General features: G+C 33.4%; 1 protein-coding gene and 1 long non-coding RNA gene across 3 annotated transcripts; one reads left to right on the top strand and one right to left on the bottom strand.

Moving 5' to 3' along the window:
- Positions 1-99: 99 nt before the first annotated feature.
- Positions 100-4,679, bottom strand: LOC147846692 (uncharacterized). The gene is made up of 3 exons (XR_015476285.1): positions 4,162-4,679; positions 2,165-2,309; positions 100-158 (listed from the first exon to the last, which is right to left on the bottom strand). It is a non-coding gene; the product is annotated as an uncharacterized LOC147846692 (long non-coding RNA).
- Positions 4,011-19,650, top strand: mpc2a (mitochondrial pyruvate carrier 2a). Of its 2 annotated transcripts, NM_001004662.4 has the most exons (5): positions 4,011-4,487; positions 7,975-8,015; positions 9,092-9,176; positions 12,420-12,531; positions 16,670-19,650. In NM_001004662.4, exons 1-5 carry the CDS (start codon positions 4,340-4,342, stop codon positions 16,716-16,718), a joined length of 435 nt encoding a protein of 144 aa, NP_001004662.3. In that variant the 5' UTR covers positions 4,011-4,339; the 3' UTR covers positions 16,719-19,650. The 2 variants fall into 2 exon arrangements, 1 of the variants encoding a protein (NP_001004662.3); XR_015475718.1 differs by lacking the exons at positions 12,420-12,531; positions 16,670-19,650 and adding an exon at positions 10,638-10,867 and having other exon boundaries at positions 4,173-4,487; positions 9,092-10,592.
- Positions 19,651-23,933: the final 4,283 nt, after the last annotated feature.

The raw sequence follows: 23,933 nt of genomic DNA on the forward strand, positions 1-23,933 counted from the left end.
ATTACACTTTATTTTCACTATTGCGGCATTTACGCGTTTGACCACATTTACCAACAATGTAAAATGCTGTAAATGAAAACTTTGACATCCTGTTTAACTTACCTCATACATTTCGCAATGAAACCAGACGACTGCTCTCATACTGCAAGGAAGTTAGACTGAAATAGAGCAATGAGAAATGAAAGCTGACTACTCGACGTCGAGGGTCATAACCAATGGTCATAACTCACAAGTAACTCATCACTCATGCTCAAAACATCCGGTTCCTTCTTCAGATGTACATATCAAATTAGATTTTATTTTCAAAATAAAAGTCGGAAACTCTTTCACGACTGTTGCGTCGAATAACTTGGATCTGATTGTATTGTTAAAATATATTTATAATTTGCGATAAGTTTAATTTAATATGTTTATAATGTTACTTATTTATGCGACTTAAATTACAATTAAATAAAAAATTACAAGGGAAAACCTAGATATATTTAAACATTTTATGGCTCCTTATTACCGTTGTTTTTTTTTTTTTTTTAACAATTTTACAATAAAAAACAACATTTGTTAACTAAAATTGTATGTTTATAGTTTGTAATAAATTTGAATAAAATATTTCTGTTATTTAATATGTTTATGATGCTGCTCATAAGACTGTAACATTCCTAATTGTTTAAATATTACTAGGGGGGGAACCATGGGGATATTTAAACCTTTAATGGCTATTGACTTATTATTATCTTTGCTGTTATTATATTTTTATAATTTTACAATAAAAACCAACATTTATTTACTAAATGCATATCAACAGATGTTTACTTTGCCAGAGACAACTTATCTGGAACATTAAAATAAGGATGAAATTATTATAAATCATTAAGTTTCTACATCTTTTTTTTTTTTTTTTTTTACTTATGATATTGATTCAGGAGCAATTATAGCCTTCATTCAGCCGAGTCATTTGTTTTCCCCGCAGTTACAGAAATTACACGAGAGTCAAAAAATACATGAGTTAGTGTTTATTTACTGTTATCAGCGGGGAAGTTTAGACCACACTTAAAAAATAAACCTAAAAATTCCAACGTATTACAGCCAAACAACCACCACACATATCACATTCCTAACACATGGTGTATGCAAATTTAGGGATTGTTTAATTTCCAGAAAGTTGTAGGACTTTGCTTTTCATATCAGGTGAAATGCAAATGACTTCTCATTATTTTCTCATTTATATAAAATTCTGAGCTGTCATCAGCCTTTAGTGAGCTCAGGCCATTTTTATGACAGACCACTGTTCCCATTTCAGATATTTTGGGTTCAATGCAATGAAATCCTATTCAGTGAATTTAACAATGGATTTAATTAGTGCAATTAAATTAACAATTTGGCAACTCATTTATTTTCTTTTCAGCTTAGTCATTTTATTAATCAGGGCCAATTTAGCTTATTCAATTCACCTGTACCACATGCACCTAGAGGAAACCCATGTGAAGATGGGGTAAACATGCAAACTTCACATAGAAATGCCAACTGACCTAGCCGAGGCTCCAATTTGGCAACTCTAATATTTAATTAATTCATTCCTAATTAATAACTTAAATTAAATAACTCAACTTAACTCATATCAGGTGGTTTATTCTATGGTGACCCCTGATGAATAGGGCACTAAGCTGAAGGAAAAAGAATGCATGAACATTTCACATCACATTGATTTATCAGTCATGTGTTTTTACGTTGCAAATTGTTATTAATGTTTTAAGTCAGTTTAATTGATGTATTTAATTACTTAATATAATTTGTAATTTGATCTTGAACTTTTGAACTTTTTTAAAAAATCAGGCAGCAACACCCTGCTTACAGTGTAAATTTCCCCAAGACAAATTTTCACATAGAATTGTTTTAAAATTGTTTTATTTTCTAACTTGCTTAAGTCTAATAAAAGGAAATTGTGTGTTATGCACATTATTTCTAATGATTGAAATCCAAATAAGCATGGTACTAAAAAAAATTACAATAGTTGAATATAGATTTTCATGCAAAATATCAAAATAACAAAGTACTTCCTTCCTTACTTACGCCGTTTGTATAGAAATTTATATTTAGCCGCACCATGTTGGTGTCAACCTTGAGGACAAGGACATACACACATACACTAACAGACAATTTAGCTTACCCAGTAAACCTAAAGCACGTCTTTAGACTTGTGGAGGAAACCAGAGCACCCGAAGGAAACCCATGCAAACTCCATACAGAAATGCCAACTGACGAGCCGTGAGCACAAACCATTGACCTTCTTGCTGTGAGGTGATTGCGCCACCCTGTCGCCCAAAATAACACAGTAAGGCTACTAAAATACTTTGTCAAATGTAGAAATTAAATATGGCTAATTAACTGGTAAACAAATAAGAAAAAAACACTTTAAAAACATTGCATGCAATTTCCCTTATTTCAAAATGTAAACACTAAAAGCACTTGCTGCTCCACATTTGTCTATTTAATCCTGCTAGATAGGGATCTGTGATAATGCCTGGAATTAATAAACTCATAAATAAATTAATATTTGTTTGTTTACATAAATATTCATAAAAATACAGAAAGAAAGAAAGAAAGAAAGAAAGAAAAAGAAAGAAAGAAAGAAAGAAAGAAAGAAAGAAAGAAAGAAAGAAAGAAAGAAAGAAAGAAAGAAAGAAAGAAAGAAAGAAAGAAAGACTAACTGGAATAACATAATCCATAAATTAAAAATAATTCTAAACAATTAATTAAAATTTATTAAGATTCGATAAGTCAAAGGAATCATCTTAAATTTAAATTTTGGGGGAAAATGAAAACAAATACATACAAATGACATTAGAATAAAATTAATTAAAACAAGATTAAAACAAATAAACACTTTATTAACAAAAAATAGTACACAATAACAAATGAAAGAAACAAATAAAGAATAAGTGGAAAAAAAAACTAACTAATACAATTGTTTTACACATATAATACTAATAAAAATACTTTATATAAATAAATAAACAAATAAATACATATGCAATTCACACTATTAAGTTAATAAAGGTGTTGATAAATAAATCAAAAATATAAAATATACATTAAATTAATCAATAAATTAATTAATAAATAAACTAAGTAAATAAATGTGTCAATAAATCAATAATAACAATACTAATAACAATACATTAAATAAATAAACAAATAGATAAATTAAATAAATATGCAATTCGCATTAATAAGTAAATAAACAAAAAAATATATATAATTAATTAAATAAATAAATATGCAATTCAAACTATTAAGTAAATGTGTCAATAAATCAATAATAAAAATACATTAAATAAACAAATAAATAAATATGCGATTTACACTATTAAGTAAATAAATGAGTCAATAAATCACTAATATTAAAAATATATTAAATAAATTAATTAATATATTAATAAATATGCAATTCACACTATTAAGTAAATAAATTAGTCAATAAATCAATAATAAAAATACAAAATAAATTAAATAAATATGCAATCCACACTATTAGGTAAATAAATGTATCAATAAATTAATAATAAAATAATATAATAAATAAATAAATATGCAATTCACACTATTAAGTAAATGTGTCACTAAATCAATAATAAAAATACAATAAATAAATAAATACATATGCAATTCACACTATTAGGTAAATAAATATGTCAATAAATAAATGATAAAAATACAATAAATAAATAAATAAATATGCAACACACACTATTAAAGTAAATAAATGTGTCAATACATCAGTAAGAGCAACATAAAATAAAGATAAATGTAGTGTAAAATTTAGACAAAACAAGTTGAGTTAAAATAAAATAATCCAAAAAAAAAAATGAAAATAACCCAGCATTTGTGTGTGTCCACAATTTGACCAAATTTCTGTTGACTTAGTAATTTTTAGTATGTAGAGTTTTTGTTTGAAGGGGATTTTAGACTGACCGAAATTAGACCGATAGCGACATCTGCCGGACGGGAGCATGTATAGCTCATGGTTGCAGTTTGGTATTACGCTTCTTCTCTACGATGCGCAGCCGCTTTAATATTCAACCAGCCAGTTAGCTATTAATAGATCATATGAGCACATTCCCCCAATAGAGATCTAACCCATTTCAGAATAGACGTAGAGATTACCTATATTTTCCGTCATCCAACTCTCGGTGGATCTGCCTGTTCGTGTGTCCATAGACCAGTGTTTTCGGAGATGATGATGATGATGACGATGGCATTGTGATCTGTCGTCTCGAAGGCGGAGGAAAGGTGCGCACCGAGTAAAACAAACATCCACCTCGTGCTTCGACCACCGCGGTGAATGAACATGAATAGCGGCAGACTTTATTCACGACTGCGGTTATGTCGGTTTTATTCCGGCGGCATGAGAGCGACGTATCACCGAACGCTGGACAGGATCGAATTAATGCTGCCGCCTAAATTAAGACCTGTCTACAATCATCCTGCTGGTAAAGACATTACTCTGCTCCTGTCTGAAGAAACACACTAGCTGGCTTTCACATGATTGCATTAGTAGTGTTTACATGAATGGCCCTGTGTACAGTGTGGTGCATTGGAATTCTCTTTTGTTGATGATGTCCTCATTGCTAGCATGGGTTTTCTGTTCTGAGCCATGCAGTGACCCCAAAACGACTTTGTACATTTAAATGCATTGGACAAGTGTTTTTAAATAGAAATAAAGCTCAAGAGTACACATTTCATGCAAACTTTGCACAATTTAAATTGTAATGGCAATATTACAGTATTATAATATATTACAAAACAATATTACTTACTGGAATAACCTTGAGATCAAAAATGGTCAAAGTTCTGTCATTAAATATTTGCGTAAGTAGTTTGATCTGTACAATGGAATTATACATTTTACTTATGTATAGCTGTCCAAATGCTTTTGCTGATTAATGATCTAATTTTACAATGCTATGTGCAGCTAATTGTCCCGTTCATGTGTTGAAGTAGTTGTTTTATATTCTACATATAACTTGTGACAAGCTCTCTATATTGTTTACCATGGTGATTTGAATATTTGGTTAGGTTTGTCATGATATCTATTTTTTGTTGTACGATATACTGCAACAAAATATATTGCCATAAACAATATTATTGTCATTTTATGTCATTATATAATACCAAAATGACATCACAATATCATCACAATGCAAGTACACTTCTCCAAAGACACATAATATTTTATTCTTAAGAATATTTAATCGAATTATAGTCATTTGAACAATTTAATAATTAGGCATTGGAATCAGAATATAAAAACGCATGGCATGTCCTGGGTTAAATTGTTGCTAGAATTGGTTTTATGTATGGGCGATATTCAGAGGAAGTGTGAACTATTAGCCCCCCTGTTTAATTTTTTACTCAATTTCTGTTTAACGTAGAGCAGATTTGTTCAACACATTTCTAAACATAATAGATTTAATAACTCATTTCTAATAACTAATTTATTTTATCTTTGCCATGATGACAGTAAATTATATTTGGCTAGGTATTTTTTAAGACACTTTTATACAACTTAAAATGACATTTACAGTAAGGGCTTAACGAAGTTAGGGTAATTAGGCAAGTTATTTCAGGGTTCAACGCTAAGGATATTTACTGGCCGGATTGGACCTGTGGTTCAGATTTGTATCTTTCACTGGCCACACCAAGAAAATAATATAAATAAATAAAAAATAGCTTATTCTTAGCCACATATTTTAAATAATGTGTCGAAAATATTGCCTGCGAATCTAGAATTTAAATGTTTAAAAAGTATTTTATTGCAAAACAAAAGGTGGCTGACTTAAAAGTGACAGAAAACTATGCGAAACATCACTTTTTTTTCTCGTCATGTTGTACCCTCGTAAATATCTGTTTCCACAACATTAAAACAACGTTTTCTTTTAGCCTCATAATTTGATGTTTCTATCTCTTCACTAATGGTTTTTACCAGGTTGTGAAAAAACATAACGTGCTCACAACATCCAATCAGATCAAAGGAACCTAAACCCAATATGGTTTTTACGACTTTATTGAAAAGGTTCAAGACTAACATTCAAGACTATAAGCACAAATTGTTTTTCGATTCTAAGACTGTATTTGCACGCAATTGACTAATAGTCTCAGGCAAAATACAATTTTCTGACACGGCAGCACTGGCCTGATCAGGCCAGTAACGATTCTCTTTACTGTCCCGAGCATCTCTCACGCTGGCCCCGGGCCATCGGGCAGTCCTTATTGTTGAGCCCTGTATTGTATTATGATGGTTTGTTCTGTAGACTATCGAAAAAATATATATCTTAAAGGGGCTAATAATTTTGTCCTTAAAATGGTTTTTAAAAAATTAAAAACCGCTTTTATCCTTGCCAAAATAAAACAAATAAGAATCTCTCCAGAAGACAAAATATTATCAGACATACTGTGAAAATTTCCTTGCTCTGTTAAACATAATTCGGAAAATGTTTAAAAAAGAAAAAAAAATTTAAGGGTGGGCTAATAATTCTGACTTTAACTGTATATTGCATCACCAAAAATGATTAAGGTCATGTCTATGTATTGAGGGATAAGTCGATATATTAATTATTGGGATTATTGCCTATATTCGGTCTGAAATCACATTACATTACTACTATTTATTTGACTCTGAACAATATTGTACTGATTGTCATTGACTACTTATTGGATTTCACTATTTAGGATTTTCAAAGAATACTTTTCTGAAGTTATATTATTAAGGAGAAAGCCTGAAAGTGTGAATATTAAACTGAATTTACCTCAATCATTCATGTGTAGTGTTGTATGGAGTGATATACAATGGTGACATTGTATTGTGCTGTGATGGTTTCAAAATACGGTATAATTTTCTGTACAATGCTGGTTTTCTATTTCACTTCATTTCAAAGGCCTTGATGGAAATGCTGAACATTGTTTCTCCAGCTAGTCCAGCACATCCTACTCTGGTTTAAAGAATATTTTTATTATACTGTAAGACATGAAGGTGATCATATCCCCAACATGATTTCACCAAGTAAGACATGTTCATGGATTAACATCTATGTAGATCCTGGAACAACATTCCAATCAGCCAATCCGAGTTTAGGGATATGTTTACTGTTAATGTTAAGTTTAGGCTTACTGTTTAGTTTATGCACTTCTATATTATAGAATATTCTCTATATTCTATATTGATATTCGACTATTATTCCTCTTTGATTTTGGGAATAATTTACCGTTATGGTTAGGTTTTAGGGACAGGGAATAGGTATAATTATATTTTTAAACAAAAAAAATGGTGTTCCAGGATCAACATGGATGTTAATGCAGGATTGCATCGAATTGGCAAAACATTGATGTGCAGACTATATCTGATCACAGGTGTTGTTCATAAAAAAAGTGTATTTTTTAAGGCATAATTCAATTAAAAATGAAAATTTCAATCCTATATGAGTTTTTTTATTTTTATTTTTTACTGTTGAACAAAATAAGGGGATCTTTAAAAAAAAAAAAAAAAAAAAAGTTTTTCTTAATGCTATTAACTAGACCCAATGGACCTCCATAGCATTTTTTGATACTATTGATTATTGAAGTGAAAAGGGACCAGCAACTGTTTGGATAATTATTTATATATATATATATATATATATATATATATATATATATATATATATATATATATATATATATATATATATATATATAATTTGGAACGAAAGATAGTGACAGATTTTTTTTTTTTTTAGTTCGAATGACTTGTCCCTTTAAATTTTGGAGAATTCAGTGCATCAAATAAAAATCAATCATTTTATCAATAAATAAATGAATGAATCGCCCACACCAAATGTATTTTTCACATTAGAATTCACATAAATAAAAAATAGAAAATGACCCTGACTGAATGCATCTCTCACACCAGTACTCTCTCAGAATCTGTATTTCCCCCCTCAGGGCCAAAGACGGTTTTCTTCTGGGCGCCTGTTTTCAAATGGGTAAGATGAGTTTTGTTCATTTACTAACAGTTTATCAAATATCTAAAAGCCACATTCAATCATCAGCCTTCAGTTTGTACATGGTAGCAGTTCTAAGGCTACAGAGTATATTGTCTTGATCTTGAATGTTTGTGTTTCACTTGATTATACAGTGCCCAATGAAAATGACCCGTTTAAGTAAGAAATAGCTTATCATTTACTCATCCTTATAAATTTAACACCCACTCTTACTCTGAGGAACACAAAAGGAAAGCAGCAGGATGTTGCTGCTTACTCTATACTGCGCTATGAGATTTAAGGCTGTCAATAATTGCAAATTAATTTTACTCTGGTCTTCATGCAAACCAATCATATGGACAGGGACAGCTTTTATGAAGCTTTTTTGACCCAACCAGCCTCCATATACAAAACAAAGCAATCTAAACATTGTGCTCAACCTATTTTTTGGCCCTATTGACTGTATATTTCAGATAAAAATATCAAAAATCAAACACTAGAACAGTGTTATATATTTGCAGACTCATTCAGATACATTACTCCCTATACATAAATGATGTTTCAAAGAATGTTCAAATCTAGAAAATAAGCAGTTTTGTGGACACAGATTGTGTCCTTGTGTGGTGCCATGATTAAAATAATTAAATTTCATATGAGGAATCACCAATAAAATGTAATAACAACTGTGTCTTTAGTTTAATTTCTAAACATTCAAATCACACTAAATCTGCAGAAACTCATGTCTGTTCCTCTCCCCTCCCTCAGAGAATCGTCAGTCTATAGCGATCAGTGATTGGCTCCTGTACTAGAAGGCGGGTCTTCATTTGTCATATTGATGTTACACTTTTCCCCATTCAAAACTATACGAGTGACATGCCTTGTGTATTCTATAGTCTTTGAATGTACCAAAACACAAAGATTACAGTCGAACCAAGCATGATTTTATGCAAATTACCAGTGCCTATTTACCATTTAAAATGTTGTAATCCTGTGGTGAGTGCAATCATATCATGAGTTTACCTATTGATCAAGATCGTTGGGCAATCTCACTCATATTTGCCCTTTCTTTGCTCTTGCAGGGTTTAGTTGCGGCTGGATTCTCTGATATGACCCGGCCTCCAGAAAAGCTCAGCGTCTCCCAGTCCTGCGTCATCACAGCTACTGGTACTTCAGTCAACAGAGAGATGATTGATGTGGTTTACTCAAGATTTACCATCATCAGTAGTCTGTTGTCAGTGTCCACTAGATTAGAAGAACTCATCTAAAGCCTCATAGTAAACTGAGATTAGTGGGGCTGAATATAGGACTTGAAATGAACCCAGGAAACTAGTATATATGAGCGGGAGACTATAGTATTTATCAGCAGTAGATTCAGTGTGAGAGTTAGAAAAATCTGTCTGTCTTTGAGATTGATAGTATTTTTTTTCTATGTAACTGTTTAAAAATTGCTCATAATAAGCTTGTTCAGATATGTGAGTTTTGACCTGTACAAGTGATAACTTAAAAGGATAGTACACCTATCAAAGAAAATTCTCTTTCTTCACTTGTTCCAAACCAGTAGAGTTTAACAGAACTTTTTAGAGTTGTTTTCCTCTGCTGAACACAAAAGAAGATATTTTGAAGAATGTTTGTAACCGATAACCATTGACTACCATAGTAGTTGATTCTCCTACTATGGATGTCAGTGGTTAGCAGTGTTCAACATTATGAATAATAAAAGCTTAAACTGGTTTGGAACAAGACAAGAGTCAGTAAAGGATGACAGAATATTTATTTTTGGATAACCTATGAGTTTAAAGGGATAGTTCCCTTTAAACGTGGACAAAAATTAAAGAAGACCAGGGCTTGACATTAACACCTGCCAGCCCACCAAATGCGGGTAAATTTCAGCTATGGCGGGTTAGACAGCCACTTCTAAAGCCACCTTGGCTGGTTGAAAATAATTTTTGAATTGCCAGTGCTGGCTTATCTCTAAAGATTTTACGACCAGCAGCTGAATACCGAATGAAAGGATGATCGGGTGCATGGTGAGACACAGGCAATCCTTGCTGACTGACGTTGTGAGCGAGGCGCAGCTGATGTGAAGCGCGCAAGTGCTTAGAAGCTCCCATTTCCTTGCGCAAATCAACCGTGCCTGGAAACGCAACTAGTGCAATCATTTCTCTTTGAAATAGATTGGGAAAAAATCGGTGCCCCTTCACCCACAGTCCTGCTGTTTTCAAGAGATCTCCAGATTTTTTTATGCAGCTGCTGTTGCCGCTTTCACTTTTACCATTCTTTTAACAGATTTTTATTGGGCCTAACATAAACAGTGTGCACATGATCCTCCTTTTACTTTCGCACACAGAATGTTTTTCACCATTTTCTTTTGCTTACAGTTATTTTTGTTAATATGGTTTAATTATCACCCTTAACAATAACATTGCTTTAACAGGAGATTAACGCTCTATTTATCTATGGTTAGCTGATGATCTGGGACATTTAGTCTGGAATAGAGATGTGCGCAGGACTAAATTTTGAATCCCGCTCCTGCCCGAATCTGACCCGCTTCCACTTATATTCAGCATTTGTTGTCCCGCTGCCCCGCTCGTTTTCTACCCCCCCGTGCCCGATTCAGCTAACGAGCGGGGGGGAGAACAAAACCGAAAACCATCCAGCTATACAGAGTCCAGACAGCCTATAACAAGCTGTCTGTATAAACACACACACAGACAGCAACAAACAAGCTAAACGCAGCATCACGCTGTCTCATTCACACACATACATACGCTCGCTCGGGAGTCGGGAGCGATATTGCTAGACGGCCTGCTCCCGTCCAAAATGAAACCAGTTACTGACTGCTCCCGCGCTTTATTTGGAAATTTGCAAACATCTAGCCTGGACAACTACTGTGTATAGTTTTAGATTAATAAGAATAATTTCTTCAGGAATAAATTAAATTTGAATGATTTTTTTGTTGAATAAAGTCATTTCAAATAAATAAAAAAAGTTAAGGAGGCATGTGGACACAACACAACATTTAGCATTTTAGCATTTAAGCATTTTAGCATGCCAAAGTCAAAATCATGCATATAAAATAGATTTTCCCAACAACAAAATTGTGGTTAGTGAAAATGGCGAGTGGTCAGTAATGTTAGAAAACTACTAGCCACAGTGGCTGGTGATCAAAAAAGTTAATGTCAAGCTCTGAAGAAGACCTACTAAAGCTTTTAGTTTGAAATCATGGTCCATGATAATTCATAAAATGCAAGTCAGCGGCTACCTGTATGGCTACCTGTATTTTGAGAGTTTTGTAGCTCCTAATATTCAGGTGTTATGAAATCAAACAATCTGTTTTTAAACATATTACTTTTTTTTTGATGAACAATACAACAGGTTTTCCCTTTGTTTTGCCTGCATATGATTTTGTTAACTTTCAAAGTGCTGGTAGACGTTGACTTGCTTTTTATGAATCAACAAGAACACAGTTTTAGCAAAAAAATCTTCTTTAAAAGTCACCAAAAAATAAATAAATCTAAATTTACCTACAGTTTAATCAAGCAAAACTATCATGGATTTCTGTGAACACAAAAATAGATATTATTTTTAATAGGTAGGGGGTGGATATTATGGAAGTCAATGGCTACTGGTTTCCAACATTCTTCAGAATTATTCATTCATTCATTTTCCTTTGGCTTAGTCCAGGCGTGTCCAAACTCGGTCCTCGAGGGCCGGTGTCCTGCATAATTTAGCTCCAACTTCCTTCAACACACCTGCCTGGAAGTTTCTAGTATACTTAGAGAGAGCTTGATTATCTGGTTCAGGTGTGTTTAATTGGGGTTGGAACTAAAACATGCAGGACACCGGCCCTCCAAGACTGAGTTTAGGCATCCCTGGTTTAGTCCCTTTATTCATCAGGGGTTGCCACAGTGGAATGAACCGCCAACTTATCCAGCATATGTTTTACACAACGTATGCCCTTCTAGCTGCTACCCAGTACTGGGAAACACCCATAAACAGTCATTCATACACATACACTACGGCCAATTTAGTTTTTTCAATTCACCTATAGCGCATGTCTTTGGGCTGTGGGGGAAACCAGAGCACCGGGAGGAGAACACAGGGGGAACATGCAAACTCCACACAGAAATGCAAACTCACCCAGCCGGAGCTCAAACCAGCGACCTTCTTGCTGTAAAGTGACAGTGCTAACCACTAAGCCACACTCTACAATCAAAATTATTCTTAGATATCATCAAGTGTTAAAGCAACAAATAATTTATTGTGATTGGCTGTAAAAAGATATGACACTATTGTCTTACAGTATTTGTCCCACTTTATCTGACAGTCGATTTTAGCAGACTTCACCCTACACAAATGTCCTATTCTATTATTGGTTAACTGCAACTCTCTCTGGTTTCTTTCCAGGATTGATCTGGTCAAGGTACTGCCTGGTGATTATCCCCAAGAACTGGGCTCTGTTTGCTGTAAACTTCTTCCTGGGCATATGTGGAAGCATCCAGCTCTTCAGGATATGGAGGTTAGTCATTACGGGTTCTGTTCTAAGGTCAGCTTTGTTTACTACCATCAGTCAATACACACAGGAGACGAGATTAGTCATGTGGGATTAAGTTGCAGAGTCTCTGAGTTCAGTCTGGAGATCAACAAGATACTTACAAGAATTATCCACCTCCATTTAGCCTGTTATTTTAAATGCATAAAAGCGAAATAAAATTAATTACTTATTTATTTATAATCAGATCTGGCTAATAATAATTAAAAATGATCTTATGTAAGGCGGCAGCATCAAAAGCTACATTTCAGAATGCAAAAATGTGCTTAAGTTAAATATTCACTGGCAGTTTGGCTTTATTTACTCTGCTTTACTAAACTTCAGATGACTAATAAGTTGTTGGCACGTGATGTTTTTACATACAAAAGAACTGTGTTGTTTATCACACTTGCCTTGGGCTAAGACTGTAATTACTAGCAACAGTTTTAACTTTTCAACGTTTCAATTCATGGGTCAGAGTGGAGGTGTCCCATTTTGGTGTATGAAATGAAGCTTACTAAAATTACTTATGTAGTGTACAGTTGACATCAGAATTATTAGCCCTCCCATTTATTTTTTTCCACAATTTTGTTTTTTATCAAAATGAAGATGTTTTTTTAGCACATTTCTAAACATAATAGTTTTAATAACTCATTTCTAATAACTGATTTATTTTATCTTTGCCATAATGACAGTACATAATATGTCACTAAATATATTTATATAAACTATATAAGATAAACTAGGTTAATTAGGCAGGTTAGGGTAATCAGGCAATTAGTAATTAGTTCTGTAGACAATCAAAACAATATTGCTTATGAGAGATAATATTTTTTTAATAATAACAACAAAATTAAAAACGGCTTTCATTCTAGGCGAAATAAAATTAATAAGACTTTCTTTAGCAGAACAAATATTATCAGACACACTGTGAAAAATTCCTTGCTCTGTTAAACATGATTTGGGAAATATTTGAAAGAAAGAATTAAAAAATAATTTATTCAGCGCAGTGTAACCAGTGTTACAACATACTTAAAATTACAACATGCTTCTTATTGAAAATATGTCAAATATATTTTAAATAATAAAATTTAGGGTGTTCACGGGGTCTTAAAAAAGTCTTACATTCCAAAAACAGTTTTTTAGGCCTTAAAAAGTCTTAACTTCACTGAAATATTAATTTGTAGATCTTAAATAATTTTAAACGGGTCTTAATTTTCCTTTAATTGTCCATTTAAACCCTAACACCCATACAGTCACCAACAATCCACAACCTTTACCGTAACTCTATTTGGCCATATGGTTTAGTTATATTATCACAACAATATAATATGTAGGTTCTTCATGTATTTACAGACCTGGACAGACTGTTGTAAAATATAGTTTTTAAAGATTTGTCAAAGAAATGTTATATCTAAACTTGTTTTGACACATTATTTAGGTTTTATTCAAGTAATTAGATTTTTTTTATGGGGCAAGTAAATATTCTTAAGGTTTAGACCTTTAAAAGTTTTAAATTTCATTCATAATGGTCTTAAAAGTGACTCTGTGAAACCTGCAGAAACTCTGAAATTAAAGTTTAAACATTAGCATTTAAATATTGCATTTAATGTGGTAAATTTGACATTTAAAAAACATGACTGCTTTAAATATTTTAAAGAGCAATTTATTTGTAATGTTTTTTTATATATATATATATATATATATATATATATATATATATATATATATATATATATATATATATATATATATATATATATATATATATATATATATATAGTTGAAGACAAAATGCCCTCATGATTTTTTGTTTCTTTTTTTCAAATATTTTCCAAATGATGTTTAACAGAGCAAGGAATTTTTTCACAGTATTTCCTATAATATTCTTTCTTCTGGGGAAAGTCTTAAGCCATAATCACACTAGAGTTTAAGCTTGTTGTATTGCACTGCAAATTGCAAAAAGGGGCATTTAAGCAAGCGATTACTCCATATTTTAAATTTCTGTCCAGAGAGGTCTAGTTTTTATTTCCGATTGGTCTTACACAATCACAAGATGCGATTTCAGAGGTCAAAGTTCACCAAGCTTGAACTTTTCAATGCAGCAAACTGCGAAATTGCGCACGAGATTATGTTTCCGGTCTATCACATTCGAATGCGTATGAATGAAAGACTATGGGGCAAAAAGTGCAGTGTGACCGTGGCTTAAATAGTTTTATTTTGGCTAGAATAAAAGAAGTTTTACATTTTTAAGGTCAACATTAGCCCCTTTAGAAATATTTTTATTCAACCATTAACCTAGTTAAGCCTTTAAATTCACTTTAAGCTGAATACTTGTATTTAGTAAAATATTATATACTGTCATCATGGCAATTATAAAAGTAATCAGTTATTAGAAATGAGTTATTAATACTAATATGTTTAGAAATGTGTTACAGGGGGGCTAATAATTCAGGAGGGCTAATAATTCTGACTTGAACTGTGTGTGCTGTAAATAGATGATCGATTACTTTATTTCAGGGTTTTTCAAAGTCTAAGACAGTGGGCTTCCCTTTTGACACAACTTATCCATTGGTGCCCCCCTCCTCCCAAACACGCACACACACACACGCACACACACACACACACACACACATATATATATATATATATATATATATATATATATATATATATATATATATATATATATATATATACATACATACAGTATATATAAAGACACAGACAGATGTCAGACTGTTAACTCACTTTTATCATCATTTGCATGAAAGTGCAGTTATTTACAGAGTAATAACAAGTATTTTAATATAACGTTTTTAAAACTAGGATGATTCAATATGAATAGAACAGATCCAAGAACTGTCCATCCCAGTCAAAACAGTGGAAGTTTAGCGGGTCTCATGCTGTCATTAGCCAAAATATTTTGACAAACCACACATAAAGGTCGTGGTTCATCAGCTGGTCCTGTCCACGTAAATCCTAAACTTAAATACTGATCATCATATCGTCGTCTTTTGGGTTTAAGCCCTGAACTTGAAGGCTTTTGTGGCGAGGGGGCGTGGCCGAGAGCCGTGGGAACGGAGTGAGGCCACCGCTTAAGTGGATACACCTGCGGTGCGCACCTGCCTCGGATCCCACGGAAGGAGCTCTGGATCATAAAAGGAGGAACGAGGGCAGAGAAAGCCGAGAGAGGACCGGGCCTGGACATATTTTACTTTTGCTTTCAGTTTGACGGCAGTCTCCGTGAGGAGCTGCCGTCCGTTTGTTTTGGTTTAGAGGCTGCCGTCACTGTTATTAATAAATCATTTTAAAACTGCGTCGATTCTCCGTCTCCTTCTTCCCGGCGGCCAAAGGGCCGTGAACTTCATTACAGCTTAGAATCGGGGGGGTCTCAGAAACCGACCCATTGTATTAGCAGCCATATACCTGTATTGGCGGGCTTGCCAAACAGAAGCGAATTCACAGCTATGGCCTTCTGGGTAAAAAAGGTTTTCTTATATTTGACGTATTATTTTTTAGCTTTGATTAATTAAAACGTTTAAATATAATAAAAAATACATATAATATTTAAACTTAATAATTATATTTTTATTATGTTATATTTTTTCCCTCGCCTCCCCTGACATGCTCTGGCGCCCCCCAGGGGAGGCGCACCTCACACTTTGAAAACCCCTGCTTTATTTTTAAAGTGCCACTACTACTATTCCATAATGCACACATACTACAAATATTACAAGACTTTTATTTGAGTTGTTTAGTTATATTATTCCTGAATACCATATTTTACAGTACATGTATGCGTAAGATATCTTTTATGATCTTCACAAATGAGTCTGCATATAGCAAATACAGCGAAGATGCCCTGTGCTTGTTACAGTGCATGAGTTAAATGGGAAAGTGCCCTTTCTTCCTCATCACGTAAATGGTGGTATACTGTAGAAGAGTTTACCATAACTGTTAAAGAGACAGACGGGTAGCAGAGTAAATGGCAGGTTTTATTCTTGTGTTTACGATGGCCTGAAAACGCTTCCAGCAGCAACCCATTGTGTTCATTCAGCACATGCAGTACTTTAAGTAATTATGCATTCAAAGGGACTGACGCACTCTTTGTTTGTGTGTGCAGGTACAACCAAGAGCTCAAGCAGAAGGAAGCGGAAGTGCAGCAGACTTGAAAAGCCACAAGAGTGTTCAGCTGTTGTTCAGTTACTGTAAAAGCAATGAATCAGCCTTTTGCACACTACCGCCATGTGATTTAGATCTGTGTGAAATAGAGGGTTATTTTACCAAAAAAATCATTTCCTATTTAAATTCTGTCACGCACATCAGTTGTGATACAATGATTGTATTTCTGGTGTTCTCGATTGATCCGTTTCTCAGTTTTAAAGGGGTCATATCATAATAATAATAATAATAATAATAATAAATGGTGTGCCTATAAAAGCGCTCGTTTTTATTTGTGCCAATTTCTGCCAAAACATTTTTCAATACAAACAGTGTACAAATTCCTGATTTATATTCAATTCATGTTTATTTATATAGCGCTTTTACAATGTAGATTGTGTCAAAGGAGCTTAACATTGAAGTTCTATATTTATATCTGTCACTTGTATGATAAAATGATGCTAAATTACTGTTTTTAAATCAAGGACAAATGTCCACTCACTCGTGTGTTACTGTTAGATTAGTTTAAAATTTGTACATGAACAGTGTTGCCAGATTGGGTGGTTTTAAACTTTATTGTGCAGGTAAAAATGACAGGTTGACAAAATTTGGATTTTGAAAGATAAATTTAATACATCAATATCTTTTAACAAAACGTAACTGTGTGTTTTTACTCCATTTACTTAGCAGTGACCAGTGTGTAGCGCAAACCGCGTTAGCCCACCCACAAAGAGGTGAAGGAAAGTTGTATCAAAAGCTGACTCCCGGACAAATCTGACTCCCCTTCGTGTGCATGCGCAACACACAGCCCCTGCAGTTAAACTCACAATGGCTTATCATAAAAACTGACAGCAAGAACGAACATAAAAGTGTTGCCTGATTGACAATCAGCACTTGGATGTGTTCAGAAGAATGTAAAACACCAAATGGGACGAATTTATTTATTTACGACCTTATTCTTTACCTGACTTAACTCCTATGTCCTGCTTCTGTTGTGTCAAACAAGTCATCGTTGTCAAAGGAATAATTTTTAGGCTCACCAGATTTACTAGAGACACAGTGGAGCATAGCTAATTGATATCCTCAAAACTAACAGACTGAAACCCACATCTAAAATACTTTATTTTAGTTTCACGGCACAATAATGCAATAAATAAATAAACTATGTAGGCTAATAGGTAGTGTAATCTACATAACATTAAGTGCAGTGTTGTGATGTGATCCGGTTATGTTGTAATTTTACTATTGTGGTCTTGTGACTGTCGGTGTTAAGGCTGATTTATACGTCTGGGTCGAGTGATCATCGTGACCGCACGGTGCATTCATTGCTCGTAGTCGTGCATTTATACTTCTGCATGCTGTTTTGTGTTGCTCTGCAATAACACTTCCGAAATGCTAGCTGGCAATAGGTAATATTATGTTCTTCTGTATCGAGTTTCTTCACAGGTGTTTTGTTTTTTCTGAATGCTAGTTAAATGTACAACTGAAACTCGCTCTTTCAGAGGCTGGAACCGGCGGACGTGCAACAACTTTAATCATAAGTTAAACACTAAACATCTGGAGCTCCTTCACAAGACTCGACACTTGTAAACACTCGCGGCTTTCAACACCGCCCATAATCGACACAGCTACTAACCCAACCAATCACAGAGCTTGCGCTACATGTCATTGCGGCTTGTAGTAATATTTTCTAAAGCCGCCTTTCCACTGCAAATGACAAGCAACAGACGAAAGTCATTCATTTTCCATGAAGAGTAGTCTAGGAGTTGTGATCATCTCCGTATGCAGAAAATTTGGATCCGATTTAAGCTGCGGATCCGTTAAATATTTGAACTCCTGCGACTAGACCGTATGCGATCTGTCAACCGGAAGTGATGTATTCTAGTGTTGTCCTAGCCGTTCCGTGCGTGCGAGATGAGAAATAGGAGTTTGTTGTTATTTTTTGAATCAGAAAAAAGTCTATATTTAAAAAAAAAAACCTTTCTATTCATAAATGAGTAATAAAAAAGATTATTTTTAATCTTGTCTCCACATATACCTCAGAAATATTTAGCAGTCTATTAGTTTTTAGTATTCATTCATTCAACCATGGTGAACGCACGGATAATAAAGGCTCTTGCGCTACTTTATTTTGGACACCGCGAGAATCAGCTTCCCATGGTGCTTGACAAAACTGAATATTTTGTGCGACTGCCACAAGGGGGCGTATTCCGACAGTCGTGTCCGAATGTCTTGTGCTGCGGAAAGGTGGCTTCAGCCATGGTGAGGGCTATGTGATCATGCGAAGGCTGTGCCGGACCATACATGTGCGCTTGACGCAGAAGTATAAATCAGCCTATTATTTTAATAGGATTAAAATAGAATAGAATAGCATTTTTTTGTGTGGATTTTGGGCTGGAAAAGCTATATCTGGCAACATGGTACATGACATTAACTTCCTTTTTAGCTTTGCTCACTCACAGATTGTGGGTTTGCTGTTACTGTATCTAATATAGATTTTGAACTCCATGCTGAATATACGTAATGTGACACAACCACAAAATACTCTGCTAAGATGTGCCGTACAAACTGCTTAGCTCAGATAGAAATAATATTCAGGCATATTGTTCAAAATGACAAAAAAAATAGTTTGAGTTCAGGATATTGCAATAACAAGTTCGTTCCTCATCATACTGTATGACCCCTTTAAAATCTAATAAAAATAACATAGATTAAACTCATTTGCATGAATGTACTATATGCTATCACTTTTTTTTAGCTTTAGGTATTTAGATCAGATGCATTAGTTATCTGGTCATTCACGGGAATAGCCTGCAGACTTTGCTCTTTAAGTAGACAGAACAAACACACAATGATAGACAGAACGTTCAAAGTGTTTTAGCTAGCAAATTATGGTACTGTAATATCTCTGTCAAATTATGTATTCATTAAATCACTGTCAAAACATGTACTATTTGTATTATACTTTTAGTCTGTTTTGCACTTTCAGTTTGAGTGCACCTTTTGTCCTAGAATTTTTCTAATAGGTCATTAAAGCACCATATTTCTGGATCGTCTCCACTGCTAAAGCAGGAGTCAAGGGTGTATGACAAACACATGCACTTCTTTGTTGCCTCGTGCTAAATTAAGAGCGTTAATCCCCTTTAAACCTGTTTTCAGCGTATCCTACACACCGGCTCTAAATTAAGTAAGCCGGGCCTTAAATCATCCATCTGTCTCCAAACTTCTACTGTATGTCACACTTCACCTCTGCAGCCCACACGCTTGTCAGATGTGAACAGCACAGAATCACATGTGTGTGTTCTGCTTTCTGCATGCATATGAACGGAATAGCTGTGTGTGTCTTACGTCGTATCTTAGAAGAATAATGGTTTACATTTACATTTTTAACTTGTAATAAAAAAATATATTTATATATAACATACTGTTGAAGTCAAAATTATTAGTATTAAATTTTTTTTATATATATTTCCCAAATGATGTTTAACAGAGCAAGGACAATTTTCACAGTATTTCCTAGAATAATTTTTTCGTCTGGAGAAAGTCTTATTTGTTTTATTTTAGTTAGAATACGACTTTAAAAAACATTTTAAGGTCAATATTATTAGTCCCTTAAGCAATAAATATTTTTCGATTGTCTACAGAACAAACCATCATTATACAATGATTTGTCTAATTACCTTAACCTGCCTAGTTAAGCCTTTAAATGTCACTTAAAGCTGAATTCTAGTATCTTGAAAAATATCAAGTAAAATATTGTGTACTGTCATCATGGCAAAGATAAAAGTAATCAGTTATTAGAAATTAGTTAATAAAACTATACTTTAAAACAATAGACATATTTATATATAAAATATATATATAACTTTGCTTGATTTTGCACTGAATTCTTTAATCACAGAAATCGCTGAAGTCATTGTTGATAAAAGCGTATGCTATATGAATGTGTCAGGCCCGTAGCCATAGGGGGTTTGGGTGGTCCGAAAGACCCACCCCCTTTCTGACAAAGTCCTCCATTTGGCCCCTATATGAGCTCATTTGTTCCATTTTTTGACAGTATTCCATCATAAAATGTGAAAATAACCAATAAAAGAAGGCTTTTATCATTTAAATAGACAAATTCTGTCTGAGGACATGAGCTGGCCAGTTTGTTATTTGCCTATTGGCTACAGTGTTTAATTTAAAACAGATTTCAAATTTTTTTGTTAGTTTTTTTTTTTTTTTATGATGGATGATAAAAAATTAGCATTTAAAAATAATTATTCTTCATATTTCGAAAATTCTAATCTCATTACATCTTGTATAAAACTGAAATACCTTACAGTTTAAATGCACATTTGTAAATAAACACCTTGACAAAAATGTAGGAAGTATTTTTGTTACATCAAAACGTGTAGAAAATGAATACTATTCAACAAGCTAATCCAGCACAAATTAATGCTTAGAATCTCACTAAAATGCAGTTTTTTAACCTCAAATAGCTGCAAAAAGGTCCGCTTTTTGAGAAAAAAGGCCTGAATGTACATGTAAAAGTAACATTATGAGAACTCACATTCAGCCAAAGCTTGTCTTAAGTTATCTTCATTGTTTTAGTTGCCCATATGATATTTTGTTAAACGTCTGTGTGAATCGGAAGTTGCCAAGACATTTATTTTAGTATGTTAATATTGAATATTGAAATTCTTTTTTTTATAATTCTTTTTAGGGGTTTTCACCTTTATTGGGATAGGACAGTGGGGATTTTACAGAGAGGAAATTGTGGGGAGCTGAGAGTAGGGAAAGGAACTCGGGTCGCTGTGAGCACCTAGATGCTATGTGGACGTACTAAACACTAGGCTATTGGCACAGACAATATAAAAATTCTTATATAGATTTAGCGTACACTTTAGAAATCTATATCTTCTACAAATGGGAATTCATATTGTGAATACAAAAAAATTAGCTGGATCATTAAGAATCCTCTCTACCTAACTGAGGATACATTTCTCATACAAAACTATTCATAATGCGCAATTATTTTCCATCTTGTCAGTAACATGTGCATCAACTTGAATGTACACTGTGCTGATAGGGTGCCAAAGCACATTGTGATGCCATGCAATGCTTTCTCATAGATTCTTGTTTAGGCAAGGCAAGTTTATTTATATAGCACATTTCATACACAATTGTAATTTGAATTGCTTAAAATAAATGAGAAGAAAGGAAACAAGTAAAATAAATAAAAGTAGCTGAAGGCAGATTCAACCTGCTTTGACTGAAATCTTGGAATTTCTCATTTACTTGATCTGAGTGATCTGTTAAGTTTGTATTTAGTGAGCATATCTGTAATGTATTGAGGTTCTAGGCCATTTAGTGATTTATAGACAAGTAGTAATACTTTAAAATCGATTCTCAATGTAACTGGGAGCCAGTGTAAAGGCCTGAGGACAGGTGTGATGTGCTCTGATTTCCTAGTTCTGGTCAGAATCCAGGCAACAGCGCTCTGGATGAGCTGCACCTGCCTGTCTGTCTTTTTTGGAAGGGCAATAAGGAATCCATTACAGTAATCCACTCTACTGCTGATAAAAGCATGAACAAGTTTCTTTAAGTCGTCAATGGAAACAAAGCATTTAATTCTAGCAATGTTTTTAAGATGATAGTATGCTGATTTGCTTACTGCTTTGACATGACTACAGAAACTCAGATCTGACTCCTGAATCACAGCAAGATTCTGTTAAGAATCCATTGAGACGTAGATACAAAATGTAGACGTAGATACAAAATGATGCAACATAGTCAAAGCCAATCAGAGCTTAAATTTACAACTACTTTTGGACCAATCAGAATTAAAATTGACCAAATGTGACGCAACAGACGGGGAAAAATAATAGCCTATCTTTTGCAGTTCTTTCGAAAATATATTTGCATTGTAAACATAGACAGCTTTTATTGCTGTTCGCTTTGATAGTGCGAACAGCAATAAAGTGCTTTAAGCGTTTAAGACTGACGCTGTTAGATAGCTGTTTTTATAGCTGTTTTTGTTTGGATAATGTTGTTTTATATGTGCTGATTTAAGAACGTATCTCAGGTTTTGAGATAAGTTTTAAATTGTCATGTTTTTAGATGAGCGCCGGACACCGCAAATGAAGGATATGTGCTGTGAGGGGAAAAAGAATGCATTTATAGGGTTTGGACTTTGCACCAGTTCACCTGACATGAATGACGACGCTTCGTGGTGAAATACTTGGCTATTGTGAATACAAATAATGAAGTAAACATTTAAATGGGTGAAGAGTCATGTGAAAGTCTCACTCTTACTCTTCACGTTTGGTTGTGTGAATAACCTCTGACGGCAATGGATGTCACTGAATCAATGTCGATGGTGCGATGGTTAATAAAGGGATGTTTAGATATACAGCAGCATACACCAAAAAAATATCTGCTAATTAATATTTTCCATATTTTGTGACTGACATGTTGTCAGCTTGGAATTTTAAGGTTCTATCTGCGTTTGAAATGATTTTGAGATGTTGAGCTTTAAAGTTTTGCATTCCATACTGTAAACAATATGTGTGTAACAGTTCTATTTTATACATGAACATGACAGAGAGCCTAAATGTACTCTAAATGCAAAACTCTCTTAAATTAGCTAATTGGGTAAAACAAACAGGGCATATGCAGATAGAACCTTATAATTCTAAAAAGTTAATTTCTGCTTGGAATTAAAAGGTTCTGTCTGGCAGATCATTAATTTAAGCATTACTTTTCAAGAAATACAATCAGCCTGCCAAATAGTTTATTTAAAAAAGTAAAAATTGGTTTTGTAACTACAATATGTTAATGTTTGAGAAAGTTACTTTTTTTTGTTGCTTTTTATAACATTTATTTAATGTTAAATTAAACATAAAATATAATTTAATTAGACTGGATATTTTTTCTTGTTCAAATTAAGCATGCAAGATTTAAAAAATATAAAATATTTTATCCAGTGCAGCTGTTAATTTTATGTAATTAATATGGGAATATTTATTGAACTGTATGCTTTATATGAACTATTGAATTATATATATTGACTTATATGCCTCATGAATTCAATTAAGAATTTGCGCTTTAAGGTTTAAAATTGTTCAATTTAAATAATTATATGTTAAAGACTTTAAAAAAAAATAGACAATGAGCAAATGAGTTTAATAAACACTGGAAAATGCTTCACTGTCTATATATACACAAATTACAATACATTTTAC

The sequence above is a fragment of the Danio rerio genome, chromosome 1 (genome assembly GCF_052040795.2).
Source record: "Danio rerio strain M-AB ecotype USA chromosome 1, GRCz13ab, whole genome shotgun sequence".
In the NCBI taxonomy this organism is placed as follows: Eukaryota; Metazoa; Chordata; class Actinopteri; order Cypriniformes; family Danionidae; genus Danio; species Danio rerio.